General features: G+C 45.1%; 1 protein-coding gene across 1 annotated transcript in view; it reads left to right on the top strand.

Annotated features, from left to right (window-relative positions):
• Window positions 1–5,559: 5,559 nt before the first annotated feature.
• Window positions 5,560–17,415, top strand: part of LOC308306436 (isthmin-2-like) — a gene marked incomplete at both ends in the record, with an annotated part of 56,636 nt that continues 44,780 nt past the window's right edge. The window contains 2 exons of the mRNA XM_080751427.1: window positions 5,560–5,652; window positions 11,858–12,178. Of these exons, the coding sequence (XP_080607553.1) occupies window positions 5,560–5,652; window positions 11,858–12,178 (414 nt within the window). The remainder of the gene's footprint in view (window positions 5,653–11,857; window positions 12,179–17,415) is intronic.

The raw sequence follows: 17,415 nt of genomic DNA, 5'->3' as shown, positions 1-17,415 counted from the left end.
CCAAGGTGGAGGGGCTTTCATTATTTTATACTTTAACTATTGAAAAATAGCAGATCTACAAGCTCGCAGCGCGGCACTCGGTGCCGCGCTGTGAGCTTGTAGATCTGCTATTTTTTCAATAGTTAAAGCACAAAATAACGCAGTGAATCCCAGAATCCCAGGGCCCAGAATTTGGTGTGACGTCCCTGCTTGTTGTCTGTTGTTTTTACAGACTCTAGTTTCCAGAATATAAACTGTATGTATGACACTGGTTTAGTCTAGGCTGGCACATTAGGAGTCCACTAGTACAGTGTTTTATTGTATTTTTATCAAGGACCCCCCATAACTCCCAGTGTACAAATGGAACCAAATGGACCCTTACATCATGCCTGTTATGGTCATTCGTGCCCAGCTCTTTTATCATATCATGAGCAAAACAATAATATAAAGGTTTCATGTGTTTCTGCTGGTATTATTGCTTGCTCATTTGCATGTCCAGGCCATGGCAAAAATACAATAAACTTTGACAAAAATGTCAACCTGCAAGACAAGCATGGCTGTGATGCCTCGCTGTACATCAGCGGGTTTCAATCTTTTTCATATCAAGGTATTATTTATTGAGCGTTTGAGCCACGATCCACATTTTGATGACATTTAGCCTCTCACACCCAAAACTAGAATATGTTGTTGTCATATATCACCACAAGATTGTGTCCACAGTTCATGAGATTAACAGACCAACGTTGATTCAAAAAACAAATCCATCTCTGACTGTGTAAGACTTCTTGTTAACTCTTGACAGTGTTATAGATCTACTCTCCGTCATTTAGCTGGAGACCACCTGGAACCCCCTCAAGGACCACTGGTGGTCCCCGGACCACTGGTTGAAAACCACTATTGTACATTGTTCCCTGCAAGCTAAATGACGTCATGATGACGTCATGATAACGTCCTCCGGTGACTCCGGTGACGTTCAGAACTAGGTCAGAATCACAGCCCATATGGGGATGATCTTGATGTCATCACCAGGACGTCATATGGATTTATATTGTTATTGTTTGTAATGTTATATGAGCATGTAAGGTTATATTATGGGACATATCTGACTAGTCATGATATTTATCTGGCCTCGATCGGACCCTCTCTGATTAATCCAGGACGTCCGTTTTGGTGGGCAGGATTTATGTTGGTTGAAATCAGGTGATATTCTAGGCCAGATCTGACTAGTCATGGTTTGACTTGATCTGACCCCAATGGAGACGTCACTGATTGGTCCAGGTCCTGACCGTGGAGACGTCACTGATTGGTCCAGGTCCTGACCGTGGAGCCTCCACTGATTGGTCCAGGTCCTGACCGTGGAGACGTCACTGATCGGTCCAGGTCCTGACCGTGGAGCCTCCACTGATTGGTCCAGGTCCTGACCGTAGAGCCTCCACTGATTGGTCCAGCACCGTGCTTGCTGGGAGGGCTTTTGACCACTCAGATAAAGAAGCAAAAATAAACTGTTTCAGGCGTAACCAAACATTTGCTCAAATCAGGCCAGGGAAATAAGTCAATAAATAAATCAATAAATGGGGGACCCTACAGGGAGTTCCAGGGGGTCCGTTATGCATATCAACTTAGGCATCTGTGAAATTGAAAAAGAAACTGAGAATAATATTACTCTAGCCCGGTGGTTCCCAAACTTCTTAGCCAGTGACCCAAACTAGTGAAAATAGCAGATCTACTAACTCACAACGCCACGCAAAGCTTGTAGATCGTCTTATTTTATATGCTGTCTCTCTGCATTCTATGATCCTATAGTTTACTGAGACGCTACGCTGTCTCTCTGCATTCTATGATCCTATAGTTTACTGAGACGCTACGCTGTCTCTCTGCGTTCTATGATCTTATAGTTTACTGAGACGCTACGCTGTCTCTCTGCGTTCTATGATCCTATAGTTTACTGAGACGCTACGCTGTCTCTCTGCGTTCTATGATCCTATAGTTTACTGAGACGCTACGCTGTCTCTCTGCGTTCTATGATCCTATAGTTTACTGAGACGCTATGCTGTCTCTCTGCATTCTATGATCCTATAGTTTACTGAGACGCTACGCTGTCTCTCTGCGTTCTATGATCCTATAGTTTACTGAGACGCTACGCTGTCTCTCTGCGTTCTACGATCCTATAGTTTACTGAGACGCTACGCTGTCTCTCTGCATTCTATGATCCTATAGTTTACTGAGATGTGTTTACTTTGATCACTGTATGGGTTTTCCATGAAATATAAAAACCAATGGGAGAACTCATCAGTAACATCTTAACCAATGAGAGAAGACATCATTAACATCTTAACCAATGAGAGAAGACATCAGTAACATCTTGGCCAATGACAGAAGTCATCACCTAACATCTTAACCAATCAGAAAGCACACCAATAACAAACCATGTGTTGACAGAGAGTTTATGGAGAGGTCACGGAGAGGTCACGGAGAGGTCAAGGAAGTGAAACTCCACGGTCTGTAGATCCGAGTCTGATAACACCATGATGTATGATATGGTAGAGAGAGGTTGACTCTCTCTCTCTCTCTGTCTTACTTTAAAGCAGGGGTCTTCAACAGGGGGTCCGGGACCCCTAGGGGGTCCTCAGAGTTACTACAGGGGGTCCTCCAAATCTTTGTGTGATAGAAACACCTTTTTCTCCTTTTGAACCACTCGAACCCTAGCATCCATATTCTGAGAACTTTTGCCAAAAATAGCTGATCTACAAGCTCACAACGCGAGGTGTTGTGAGCTTGTAGATTGGCTACTTTTGGCAAAGAGGTCTGGTGTAGAGGGAAGAAATTGCAGACTAAGTACAGAGTGAAAGTTCAACTTTATCAAGTGGTTAAATATTTTAAAACACAAATTGACATGAATCCAAAATGCACTGATGATTGTGCTGTCAAACAATGAAACTACACATACTGAACAGTATATGGAATCTGGGGGTCCCTGCTTCATTTCTCTCTCAACTAAGGGGTCCTTGGCCTGAAAACGTTGAAGACCCCTGCTTTAAAGTTTGTCTGGAAGGTTTCTGACCCTTCCCCGCCCCATACATTGATAAGAAGGAAGCGGTGCTGAAAGGAGCTGAAAGTCTCAGCATGTGTTTGAAGTTATGAGGATGAAATACAAGCCCTCTGCGTCCTGCTGATCAGATGATGACGTCTGGAAACCCAAACCTCCCGTGTGTGTGTGTGTGTGTGTGTGTGTGTGTGTGTGTGTGTGTGTGTGTGTGTGTGTGTGTGTGTGTGTGTGTGTGTGTGTGTGTGTGTGTGTGTGTGTGTGTGTGTGTGTGTGTGTGTGTGTGTGTGTGTGTGTGTGTGTGTGTGTGTGTGTGTGTGTGTGTGTGTGTGTGCACGTGTGCACTTTACCGTTTTCACAAAATGAGGAGAGGAAAAAAAGGCCAGAATCTGTGTTCACATGCATCCAATGTTCAAGTAGTTAATTTAGGCACAAGTTCTTTCTCAATAATATATTTCTTTTTATTAGTTCAATATTAGTCTGGCGTAGCCAGACAACTATTCCACAATCTCTGAATGCTATATAGCGTGTGGAACAGCAGCTCCCTAACGGTGAGTAATGGAAACGGGCATTACCGTTCAAGAAAATATATTGCTAAGCAGCAAGCTAAACATGCTTATATGATTTTTATTTATATAATGATAAATGTGTGCGATGTGAGACTGAAACGGAAGTGACAAGGAGGCTTCACTTCCGCTTCATCTCGCACTCATCGTTTCTGTTCTGGTTTGCCAGACTGTATGCCGGGAGCATTTGACCAAATCGCGGAGGCAACAGTCTGGCCACGCGAGACTAGTTCAATATTAACCCCTTATAAAGTTAAAGGAGTAGTTCACCTCCAAAATGATTTTTTTTCTCTATTGATTACTCACGCCATGGAGACTTCAATAATATTTTATTTCGTTTTTTGTCGCATTCCTAAGACTCCTAATTTGATTACAATAAATGTACCCCCATTGAGGACCCATCGGGAATCAATGGAGGTAAATTTACTATAATCACATTTTTGTCTTAGGAATGCGACCAATACTATTGAACTCAAGTCTCCATGGCGTGAGTAATCAACAGGAAAAAAATATCTTTTGGGGGGTGAACTACTCCCACCTCTTAAAGGGCCTACACCATGCTTTTAAAACTATATTTTTTGTATAAATATATGCTCAAAATTGAGTCTTAGACAGGTCTTAACCCTCAAACACACACTCTGACCATTCCTTTTGTTTCTACTAGCTGTGCTATAATTATGCTCTCAAGCTGCAATACCAAAACGGCCTTTGTTTGCTCAGGGGCGCATCTAGTGGGGTTTTTGGAGCTGTGTGGAACACAAGCTCCCTATACGTGGCCGTGTGTGTAGGTATGTGGGTATGTGGGTGGGTGGGTCTGTGGGTCTGTATGTAGCCTGTATGTAGTAACCCTGGGTGACCAGAGAGGTGCTGTTGAGTCTAGCCTGCCCTGAGCATCAACTGCAATACACACACACACACACACACACACACACACACACACACACACACACACACACACACACACACACACACACACACACACACACACACACACAGCTCCACTTCGAACAGAGGTTCGATTTTTTCCTCTCCTCTCCAACGTTGACAACAAATATATTGGGCCAATTAATAATAGGATAATGTTGCAGCTCTGATTATAGCCTACTGTAGGCCTATGTTGTATGATATAAGCCTACTGTCAAATGACACAGGGCGACCGTTGCTAGACCAGACATTAGAGAACGTTAATCTACATTAGACAATCAACCCCACCCGCATTGTATTTATGTATAATGTATAAAAATGTATGAAATATAACACCCCATTTATTTATTTATTTTGGCGATAATTAACCATCTGCGCTGCAGATGAAAACGCTCCAACTAGGAGGAAGAGGAGCGGGTCGAGCGACCAGACCGAGCGTAGTTACCCGACGTAGGTGCACCGTCTCGGGCTGCGCTCGCGGGCCGCTCGCGGGGCCCGGGAGCCCGGCTCGCTCGCCACGCGAGCTCCGGGGATCGCGGGGCGCCCCGCGAGCGGCCCGCGAGCGCAGCCCGAGACGGTGCACCTACGTCGGGCACCTACGCTCGGTCTGGTCGCTCGACCCGCTCCTCTTCCTCATGGTTGGAGCGTTTTCATCTGCAGCACAGATGGTTCATTATCGCCAAAAAACATTGTTCTACCGTGAGAGATACGTAGTATGCAGTGAAGAAAAGAATATAGCCTGGTTTATTGGCTGTTATATAGCCGGGGATAATGAAGGGAGGACCGGCGTGTTTTAGCTCACTCTAGCCGCGGACAGTGACAGAAGAGGCGGGCTGTGAAGCTCTCTCAAGCCGGAGACAGGGAGGGGAAAACCGGGGGTGGGACAGCGATAGGAGAGGCGGTCTATCACGGACACGGAGGAGGAGGGAAGGGGGTCCGACCGGCATGGACCCCCTGCGGGCCGGGGAGCAGCAGGAGGAGGAGGAGGCCAGCGGCGGCCGCTTAGCGGCGCTGGGACTCGGAGCGGCCGGGGAGGAGGGAAGCTCCATGGGCGGCGGGGACACCGTCTGCTCCCTGCCCGGGGAGAGAGACCTGGGCAACGGGGGAACGGCGCGGGCCGGGGCTGGTTTGTGGTTTGTGGCAAAGGCAAAGCCAAGATTGATCTGGGCTTTTCTTCACAGCCACAGACAGGACCATCGCCATTAAAAATAGTCTTTTGTTTCCTTGATAGAAGGGACGAAGCTTGGGTCCTCGCAGTCTATAACGTCACATATATAGTGCAATCCAGGAACGTTAAGACTTCTCCTTGGACAAGTTGATAGCAAAAATATTGATAGAATAAAAGAAGGAAATGACTCTGTCTACTATACAGGGAGGCAGAGTGAGAGCACTGAGTGAGCAGCCCCTGAACAGTAAGCCAGCTGCAGATCGAGGTGGAGGCTAAGCAAATTAGAAACAAATGAGGGGCTGGGTTTACAACAGTAGCTCTGGTTTTTACCCGACGGGCGGGGGGGGGGGAAATCCGTGTGACGTCACACGGATCAACTCTCAGAACAGCACTGTTCTGAGAACCCGTGGAAAGCTTTTCAACTCTGCCTTCCCAAAAACAGAGAAAGACACAATGGTCAGAAATAGGACTTTGTGAGGATAGAAGGTGCCAGTGGGACCCCAAAAAAAGGTTTTAAAATAGAAAAAGTGAAATTTCATGGTGTAGGTCCTTTAAAGCAGTATTTCACCCCAGATAATGGCGTATTCTTCTCTCAAGGGGAGCACACACTGGACGCGGGCGGCTGCGCAGCGTCGCGTCGCGGTATCGACGCACGTGAAGTGCCCCGCGGTAACACCAACTGGATGCGGCGCGCTGCCACACAGCACATCCATTTCCCCCGGTGGGGAGAACCATGGGAGAACATGTTCAACGCGCGGCAACGCTGGAAAAATAGAACAGCGGCGTATCGACGCGGCAGGTGAGGCGGCAGACCTGCGGCTGCGCGTGTCTGATGCCGCCGGTGTGGGTTAGTTGAAAATAATGAAGCCGTATGTTTTGATGCGCCGCTTCCGCGCCGCCTCCGCGTCCAGTGTGTGTTCCCCTTAAGCTCCACAGCCCATGAAGCCTTGAATTCAGAGATTTATGTTGCATTCCTGTGAGAATAATGTGATGCGCGTCAGAGTCTCCTGTAGGAGGCAGTGTCCATTGTGTTGACTAAGACTAAAAGACTAAACGATGTTGATATTTAGTTCACTATAAGACTGGACTAAGACTAAACAATGTCATGCGTGCGACCATGAGTATCAGGGCAGAAATTTCATGAAGGCCATGGCCGCCGTTGCCCCTCAGTTTGGCCTTAATGCCCCTCAAACCAATGGCATGACCTGAGACCACAGTGGCCTTAATGCCCCTCAAACCAATGGCATGACCTGAGACCACAGTGGCCTTAATGCCCCTCAAACCAATGGCATGACCTGAGACCACAGTGGCCTTAATGCCCCTCAAACCAATGGCATGACCTGAGACCACAGTGGCCTTAATGCCCCTCAAACCAATGGCATGACCTGAGACCACAGTGGCCTTAATGCCCCTCAAACCAATGGCATGACCTGAGACCACAGTGGCCTTAATGCCCCTCAAACCAATGGCATGACCTGAGACCACAGTGGCCTTAATGCCCCTCAAAACAATGGCATGACCTGAGACCACAGTGGCCTTAATGCCCCTCAAACCAATGTCATGACCTGAGACCACAGTGGCCTTAATGCCCCTCAAACCAATGGCATGACCTGAGACCACAGTGGCCTTAATGCCCCTCAAACCAATGGCATGACCTGAGACCACAGTGGCCTTAATGCCCCTCAAACCAATGTCATGACCTGAGGCCACAGTGGCCTTAATGCCCCTCAAACCAATGACATGACCTGAGACCACAGTGGCCTTAATGCCCCTCAAACCAATGACATGACCTGAGACCACAGTGGCCTTAATGCCCCTCAAACCAATGGCATGACCTGAGGCCACAGTGGCCTTAATGCCCCTCAAACCAATGGCATGACCTGAGGCCACAGTGGCCTTAATGCCCCTCAAACCAATTGCATGACCTGAGACCACAGTGGCCTTAATGCCCCTCAAACCAATGGCATGACCTGAGACCACAGTGGCCTTAATGCCCCAGCTGTTTGTACCACTTTCTCCTCTGTCTATTTCAACTCAATATGTAGGCACCAGTGTTTTCTTTTTGTTGAGATTCTGAAATCTTAACTCCCCAGAGTCCCCGTCTTTAAACCAATCCAGTGACTTTGATTGGTGCAGGGCTGAGCATGGATCAGATTGTAAATGCCATCATTTATCTATTTCACTGCAGATTAGGTTATCATCCCTAACCCTTAAATTCAACAAATTGTTTCAATGGACTAAAATCTTGTTTTATTTGATGGCCTTCCTGCCCTGGCATTTGGCCTTTGTGCCCTCAAACAATGGTCAACACCAAAGATCAAGTGGCCTTGCCTCTAAAATGATGAAATTCCAGGCCTGGTGTGTAGGCTCCTACGGTGCTGCGGTGCTGTATAGCGAGCCTGGCTCTTTAGCATATTGGTAACGTACGTGCTTTATAATAGTAGCGGCCCGGGTTGGCCTCCCGGTGGTGCTAGCTGGGTCCTACGCTACACATGTGCTCGTGGCCGTGCATGCAGGCACTGGGGGGTCCCTGGACCCCCGCCGTTAAGAAGCACCGGTTCAAAGAGTTTGACAAAGCATTCTGTATTTATGATATAATATTATTATATTACATCCTCCTCAGCCTCCACATGTGCCCAGAAACACACACATCTGTCCTGTTAAAGGCAGGGTCCCAGAAAGCAGTGGTGTAAAGTAACTAAGTACATTTACTTAAGTAATGTACTTAAGTGCAATTTTGAGATATTTGTACTTGAGTATTTCCAATACTTTTACTTCTACTCCACATCACAAGTGATATCACAGGTGACATCACCTATGTAAAAGTCCATATATGGGTATTCCCCAGAATCCCTTTTATGCCCATATATGAAGATCCCTGATGTCATCAATATAGGCTACTACGGTATATCACTGGCCAGATGGCCAAGACATGGCCCATATCTGTGTGGCTGGTTCAGACAGGGATCTCCATGTATGGGCATAAAAGGGATGTACTATACCTGTATACAGTACATGGATCTCCATATATGGGTAACTGGTCCGATATACATCACTGGCCAGATGGCCAAGAATTAAAGGGCGAGGTCGCATGTCGCCCGAGGTCGCATGTCGCCCCGAGGCATCTTACTAATAGTTTCCCACCACTGCATCCGTCTGTCCGTGAGTGCGTGCGTGCCTGCGTGCGTGTGTGAGTGCGTGCGTGAGTGCGTGCGTGCGTGCGTGCGTGAGTGCGTGAGTGAGTGCGTGCGTGCGTGAGTGCGTGCGTGCGTGAGTGCGTGCGTGCGTGCGTGCGTGCGTGAGTGCGCGCGTGCGTGCGTGCGTGAGTGCGTGCGTGCGTGCGTGCGTGCGTGCGTGCGTGCGTGCGTGCGTGCGTGCGTGCGTGCGTGCGTGCGTGCGTGCGTGCGTGCGTGCGTGCGTGCGTGCGTGCGTGCGTGCGTGCGTGCGTGCGTGCGTGCGTGCGTGAGTGCGTGCGTGCGTGCGTGCGTGCGTGCGTGCGTGCGTGAGTGCGTGCGTGCGTGCGTGCGTACGTGCGGGGGAGGGAGGCCCGCGGGCCACATTTGGTGGAAGGCGTGAAATTCCTTGAGCGAGTTCAGGTTTTAAGTCAAGGTTTCTCATAGAGAGAGAGAAGAGAGAGAGAGAGAGATGCAGCATGTGTGCAAGGCTGTCGCACCAAATTCTGGGCCCTGGGTACAAGGATTCACTTTTATTTTGTGCTTTAACTATTGAAAAATAGCAGATATACAAGCTCACAGCGCGGCACCGAGTGCCACTCTGTGAGCTTGTATATCTGCTATTTTTGAAAAATTGTGAACAAGTCTTTGAATATTTCAAATTCTATTCAAAGTTTAAAAAAAAAGAAAGGAAAAAAAAACTGTTTCTATGTCAGTCGTGCTCAATCCTTTTCATATGAAGGACCCCCAAAATGATATGTATTTGGCCACGGACCCCCATCTCAAAATATTTAGTTCCAGGGACCCCCCCAGAAGCAAAATTTGAGTTACAAACGTTTGCTTAAAAATATATATATATTAAAAGATTTGCACACATTTTCACAACTTTTCAAAAATAGCGGATCTACAAGCTCGCAGCTGCCGCGCTGTGAGCTTGTATATCTGCTATTTTTCAATAGCTAAAGTATAAAATAATGAATGCCCCTCCACCTTGGGCCCTAGTTACTCAGTCCCACTTTCCCCCCCTTGTGACACCCCTGTGTGTGTGTGTGTGTGTGTGTGTGTGTGTGTGTGTGTGTGTGTGTGTGTGTGTGTGTGTGTGTGTGTGTGTGTGTGTGTGTGTGTGTGTGTGTGTGTGTGTGTGTGTGTGTGTGTGTGTGTGTGGGCTCTCATATGTCTGTCACTCTAATTGAGGTTAAAATGAAACCCGAGACCTTAATCTGTCTATTAGTGTTCTATTCCTCTATATGAGCTGGTGTGTGTGTGTGTGTGTGTGTGTGTGTATTGCAACGATCGGCAGTCGCTCTATCTGGAAGAGGAGATGCTTTGTCTATCCTTGAGTGGACATTTTCTTAACCATTGCATTTCATATTAATCTGTATGTTAACAAGTAGGTCGGGAGTGGCTTATTGTCGGTATCAGCCGGTAACACGCGGGAGTCTGTCCCCGTTACAATGCGCTAGACCCCTGGGAGATGGACTGCTGAGGTGGAGCGCCAAACCTACGATCAGCACCCAGTACTTGCCGCACGACTTGCCAAGCTGTGCTACTCATATACGCTGAGTTGGCGGTGCCCGGAATCGAACCCATGACCTTGCAGTACAAAGGCGAGAGCTCTACCGACTGAGCTACCTGGGCACAAACATGTTAAACATATTGCATAATGCGTCTGGTTTTGACATAATTTGAAACCCTCTTCAAAAATGTTTGGATCTGGCATGCTAATAATTGTTGTAGATCCAAATAAAAGTATTCAAGTGTGTGTGTGTGTGTGTGTGTGTGTGTGTGTGTGTGTGTGTGTGTGTGTGTGTGTGTGTGTGTGTGTGTGTGTGTGTGTGTGTGTGTGTGTGTGTGTGTGTGTGTGTGTGTGTGTGTGTGTGTGTGTGTGTGTGCGCGCGCGCGCGCAAAAATCATAGCTTTTTAGCATCCTCTCCCTCCCCTCTCATAACATTGACAAGCCTAATAGTATTTTTTAACTCCCATTCCAGGTGTTCTCTTCCTCTGTGACTCAGAGTCTCAGAGTCTCCCAGACCAGGAGAACACATGACAGTCTGACTCAGTGGAGAAATAAAAAGACAATAGTTCTGTTTCTATATCTCCTCCAGACCTCCTTCCTCCTTTTATCTCTTTAGCTCATCCGTTTGTTCTTAAGACTAGTAACGTTATAAGGATATTAATATGCATAGGGCCCATTATCCTAACTGTGAAAGTTCTAAAACATGCCATCAATATGTAATAAGGATGCTTGTCAAAATCAAACAATACAATATACTAGGGCATTAACCAAAAAGTCGACAAGTCGACTTCATTACACAAGTCGACTCCCGCCAGAGAAAGTCGAAAATACTTTCTTTTGTGAAAATAGCAGATCTACATGCTCAACGGTGTTGTGAGCATGTAGAGTGGCTATTTTCACAATTTCTGCCTCTATATATTTGACAATTTGGAAAATGTTTAATTTGTCATTTTAGGTTATCGAATAAACTAAATGCGCACGGGTCAGACAATAAATGCCAATACATTATGACGTTCTGGTTCCATATCGTCCTCCAACTTAACACTTTCCCCTGTCGCTTAACGTCCATTGTATAGTGTTTATAGCCCACAAAACAAACCGGTTGTTTGTTACACACGGAGTGACACGGACCGTGTGTAAATTCCTCCCGTTTTCACCTCCCGGAGTCAAGCCATCCGTGGCTAACCCTTCCTCATCACAAGGTGTTGCGTGCCAAAAGTGGCCGATCTACAAGCTCACAGCAGCTCGCATGATATGGCTGATATGTCGGTGCATCCCGAACTCCTACATTATCTAGAGTCTGATATAACCATATCCATAATATCCAAATGTTCGCCTCTTGCTTACTTAATATTTGACAGTTTGGTCAGTCCTGTCGAATATTCGACTATTCGAATACTTTGAGTTCGAATAATTCGAATACTAAAAATCACTATTTGTGAATGCTCTGGTAAAAATCCTTTTTGTCTTTGTGTGTTTTGCTGTCAGGTGATGTCAGAGAGACGTACTGGGGCAGACCTCCGTCAGGAGGGTGGAGACCTCCGTCAGGAGGGTGGAGACCTCCGTCAGAACCTCCATCAGGGAGAGAGTCTGGAGGACCTCCAGCTTCAGAACCAGCTGCAGACGCTGGCCTCCACCCCGCCGAGGAGGACGGGGGTCCCCCGGGGCCTCCTGCCCCAGAGGGGGGTCCCCCGGGGGGTCCTTCCCCTGCCAGAGCCAGAGGAGGATCACCATCCCTTCGTCCTGGACCTCAGGAACTTCCCGGAGCTGGCCAACGCTGACCTGGGGGCGCAGAACCCCAACATCCAGGTGAGGACATCCACACTGAGCGCTGCTAACTGCTCCTACCTCTGGCTCTGTGTGTTTGTATGTGTGTACGTTCCTATTAGAGCTGTTTGTATGTGTGTACGTTCCTATTAGAGCTGTGTTTGTATGTATGTACGTTCCTATTAGAGGTGTTTGTATGTGTGTACGTTCCTATTAGAGCTGTGTTTGTATGTATGTACGTTCCTATTAGAGCTGTGTGTTTGTATGTGTGTACGTTCCTATTAGAGGTGTTTGTATGTGTGTACGTTCCTATTAGAGCTGTGTTTGTATGTATGTACGTTCCTATTAGAGCTGTGTGTTTGTATGTGTGTACGTTCCTATTAGAGCTGTGTTTGTATGTATGTACGTTCCTATTAGAGGTGTTTGTATGTGTGTACGTTCCTATTAGAGCTGTGTTTGTATGTATGTACGTTCCTATTAGAGCTGTGTGTTTGTATGTGTGTACGTTCCTATTAGAGGTGTTTGTATGTGTGTACGTTCCTATTAGAGCTGTGTTTGTATGTATGTACGTTCCTATTAGAGCTGTGTGTTTGTATGTGTGTACGTTCCTATTAGAGGTGTTTGTATGTGTGTACGTTCCTATTAGAGCTGTGTGTTTGTATGTGTGTACGTTCCTATTAGAGCTGTGTGTTTGTATGTGTGTACGTTCCTATTAGAGCTGTGTGTTTGTATGTGTGTACGTTCCTATTAGAGCTGTGTGTTTGTATGTGTGTACGTTCCTATTAGAGCTGTGTGTTTGTATGTGTGTACGTTCCTATTAGAGCTGTGTGTTTGTATGTGTGTATGTTCCTATTAGAGCTGTGTGTTTGTATGTGTGTACGTTCCTATTAGAGCTGTGTGTTTGTATGTGTGTATGTTCCTATTAGAGCTGTGTGTTTGTATGTGTGTATGTTCCTATTAGAGCTGTGTGTTTGTATGTGTGTACGTTCCTATTAGAGGTGTTTGTATGTGTGTACGTTCCTATTAGAGGTGTGTGTTTGTATGTGTGTACGTTCCTATTAGAGGTGTGTGTTTGTATGTGTGTATGTTCCTATTAGAGCTGTGTGTTTGTATGTGTGTACGTTCCTATTAGAGGTGTGTTTGTATGTGTGTTCGTTCCTATTAGAGGTGTTTGTATGTGTGTACGTTCCTATTAGAGCTGTGTGTTTGTATGTGTGTACGTTCCTATTAGAGGTGTTTGTATGTGTGTACGTTCCTATTAGAGGTGTGTTTGTATGTGTGTACGTTCCTATTAGAGCTGTGTGTTTGTATGTGTGTACGTTCCTATTAGAGGTGTTTGTATGTGTGTACGTTCCTATTAGAGGTGTGTTTGTATGTGTGTACGTTCCTATTAGAGCTGTGTGTTTGTATGTGTGTACGTTCCTATTAGAGGTGTGTGTTTGTATGTGTGTATGTTCCTATTAGAGGTGTTTGTATGTGTGTACGTTCCTATTAGAGCTGTGTGTTTGTATGTGTGTACGTTCCTATTAGAGCTGTGTGTTTGTATGTGTGTATGTTCCTATTAGAGCTGTGTGTTTGTATGTGTGTTCGTTCCTATTAGAGGTGTGTGTTTGTATGTGTGTACGTTCCTATTAGAGGTGTTTGTATGTGTGTACGTTCCTATTAGAGGTGTGTGTTTGTATGTGTGTACGTTCCTATTAGAGGTGTGTGTTTGTATGTGTGTATGTTCCTATTAGAGGTGTTTGTATGTGTGTACGTTCCTATTAGAGGTGTTTGTATGTGTGTACGTTCCTATTAGAGGTGTTTGTATGTGTGTACGTTCCTATTAGAGGTGTTTGTATGTGTGTACGTTCCTATTAGAGGTGTTTGTATGTGTGTACGTTCCTATTAGAGGTGTTTGTATGTGTGTACGTTCCTATTAGAGGTGTTTGTATGTGTGTACGTTCCTATTAGAGGTGTTTGTATGTGTGTACGTTCCTATTAGAGCTGTGTGTTTGTATGTGTGTACGTTCCTATTAGAGGTGTTTGTATGTGTGTACGTTCCTATTAGAGCTGTGTGTTTGTATGTGTGTACGTTCCTATTAGAGGTGTGTTTGTATGTGTGTACGTTCCTATTAGAGCTGTGTGTTTGTATGTGTGTACGTTCCTATTAGAGGTGTGTTTGTATGTGTGTACGTTCCTATTAGAGCTGTGTGTTTGTATGTGTGTACGTTCCTATTAGAGCTGTGTGTTTGTATGTGTGTACGTTCCTATTAGAGCTGTGTGTTTGTATGTGTGTACGTTCCTATTAGAGCTGTGTGTTTGTATGTGTGTACGTTCCTATTAGAGCTGTGTGTTTGTATGTGTGTATGTTCCTATTAGAGCTGTGTGTTTGTATGTGTGTACGTTCCTATTAGAGCTGTGTGTTTGTATGTGTGTATGTTCCTATTAGAGCTGTGTGTTTGTATGTGTGTACGTTCCTATTAGAGCTGTGTGTTTGTATGTGTGTACGTTCCTATTAGAGGTGTTTGTATGTGTGTACGTTCCTATTAGAGGTGTGTTTGTATGTGTGTACGTTCCTATTAGAGGTGTGTGTTTGTATGTGTGTACGTTCCTATTAGAGCTGTGTGTTTGTATGTGTGTACGTTCCTATTAGAGGTGTGTTTGTATGATGTGTACGTTCCTATTAGAGCTGTGTGTTTGTATGTGTGTATGTTCCTATTAGAGCTTTGTGTTTGTATGTGTGTACGTTCCTATTAGAGGTGTGTTTGTATGTGTGTATGTTCCTATTAGAGCTGTGTGTTTGTATGTGTGTACGTTCCTATTAGAGCTGTGTGTTTGTATGTGTGTACGTTCCTATTAGAGCTGTGTGTTTGTATGTGTGTACGTTCCTATTAGAGGTGTGTGTTTGTATGTGTGTACGTTCCTATTAGAGGTGTTTGTATGTGTGTACGTTCCTATTAGAGCTGTGTGTTTGTATGTGTGTACGTTCCTATTAGAGGTGTTTGTATGTGTGTACGTTCCTATTAGAGGTGTGTTTGTATGTGTGTACGTTCCTATTAGAGGTGTGTTTGTATGTGTGTACGTTCCTATTAGAGGTGTTTGTATGTGTGTACGTTCCTATTAGAGGTGTTTGTATGTGTGTACGTTCCTATTAGAGCTGTGTGTTTGTATGTGTGTACGTTCCTATTAGAGGTGTTTGTATGTGTGTACGTTCCTATTAGAGCTGTGTGTTTGTATGTGTGTACGTTCCTATTAGAGCTGTGTGTTTGTATGTGTGTACGTTCCTATTAGAGGTGTGTTTGTATGTGTGTACGTTCCTATTAGAGCTGTTTGTATGTGTGTACGTTCCTATTAGAGCTGTGTGTTTGTATGTGTGTACGTTCCTATTAGAGCTGTGTGTTTGTATGTGTGTACGTTCCTATTAGAGGTGTGTTTGTATGATGTGTACGTTCCTATTAGAGGTGTGTTTGTATGTGTGTATGTTCCTATTAGAGCTGTGTGTTTGTATGTGTGTACGTTCCTATTAGAGCTGTGTGTTTGTATGTGTGTACGTTCCTATTAGAGGTGCGCGGATGGCGGTTTTAGCCGCGGTTGCCGTGGTTAACCGCCGTTCGGGCAGATTTGGGTCAATCAAATATAATCGTGGGGTCACTGAAAGTATGTTATACCAAAACTTTATTGGTCAAGTTTATTCTCCTCAAAAAAACTACCGACAGGCCAAAGGCAGGGCCCTTAGCCAACCAGTTAGACTTCCTAATGGGGAGATCAGCGACTGTCAGGTCACAGCGTGATATTAGGGCAAAATGTGTTGGAGCAGTGTCCAAAATCAGCCTGATGGTGGCGCTATATGGGACAGATCCATGTTGATGACATGAGTGTAGACCAAGTGTGTACTGATTTGCATGATTTTAGGGCAGAATTTGCAGGAGCAGTGTCCAAAAATTTGTTTTGCAATAATCGGCCTCATGGTGGCGCTAGAAGAGGGCCATGTGAGAATCGAGGGGTGAAGGTAGGGGTTTGGCAGGCAAGGAGTGTGTGTGCAAATTTTGGCATGGATGGGGGCAACGGTGGCGGAGATATGAGAAGGGCAAAAGTGTGATATGTGACGTGTGACTGACAGACTGACAGACTGACTGACAGCCGGTGGAGGTTTTGATAGTAACGGTGACCTGACGGTCGCAACAATGCGACCTGTTAAAAATAACAACACCACCTTTTATAGTATGTTCTCCCAAATCTTTAGATACTAAAGTATATACAAATATTTGTATGCCCATATACTGTATGTTGGATTGCCTGTTGGGTAGAACTAAGAAAAGAGGGAGTACCAGAACATAATAATGAATTGACATCATGGAGGAAGATGTGGATAGTGGTTGCGGTTGGTCCTGTAGATTGGATGATATAATTAAAGCGGTTGGATAACGGGCGGTTGATGAATTTTGCGGGCGGATTGGGATGCCGCTCAGAGCCCATCCACGCACCACTAATACCTACTGTATGTACAGTATGAACTAGGCGATATTAGGAAAACCTTCGATATTCCATAACGTTGTTGAATACCTCGATATCAATATTACTCACGATATCAGTAAAAACAATTGCATTATATGGTTTTTAATGTTTTTCTGCTTTAGGTCCACTGCCTGCCTAACCCAGATAATGAATAGCATATCATGCATGCACATTGCACTGTACACATAGAATAAAGAAATTAAAGGACAACTTTGTTTTTTTACAACAAGGTTTCATATTTTAGATTGTAATTAGGGAAAAGAAAAGGTGAGGGTTAAAATGTTTTCATTTGCTTCATTCTATTGTTTTATCGCGTTTACCATGCTAAAATGTGGGGCATGCGTACGCATGGGGGCATGCGTACAAGTGGCTAAATATGTATTTTTAGACACAATAAGCCAGCAGTTTCTTTATTGCTATTTACAGTAACACTTCTAGCCCCCATAAGTCACATCCAACCATGAAAGGTTGCGTTGTATCTTGGGAATGGGCTTATTCTGTGTAAAATGACATATTTAGCCACTTGTATGCATGCCCCCAACCACTGAAATAAGAATCTCTAAAACAATAGAAAGAATTAAATGAAATAATTTTAACACTCATCTTTTATATTATTTAATTACAATCTAAAATATGAACCCTTGTTGTAAAAAACTAAAGTTGTCCTTTAAATGCCTTATTTCCATTTTCCAACAATGTATTGGAATTTAACCACACCTGGTTACAGATGGACTGCTTTTGTGCATGTGCCACGTGCAATTGTGCATGCATAGTGTGTCTGT

The sequence above is a fragment of the Nannobrachium achirus genome (assembly GCF_963921795.1).
Source record: "Nannobrachium achirus genome assembly, chromosome: 20".
NCBI classification, from domain to species: Eukaryota; Metazoa; Chordata; class Actinopteri; order Myctophiformes; family Myctophidae; genus Nannobrachium; species Nannobrachium achirus.
The sequence above is the reverse complement of the archived record's forward strand: the minus strand, read 5'-3'. Positions and strand labels throughout refer to the sequence as shown.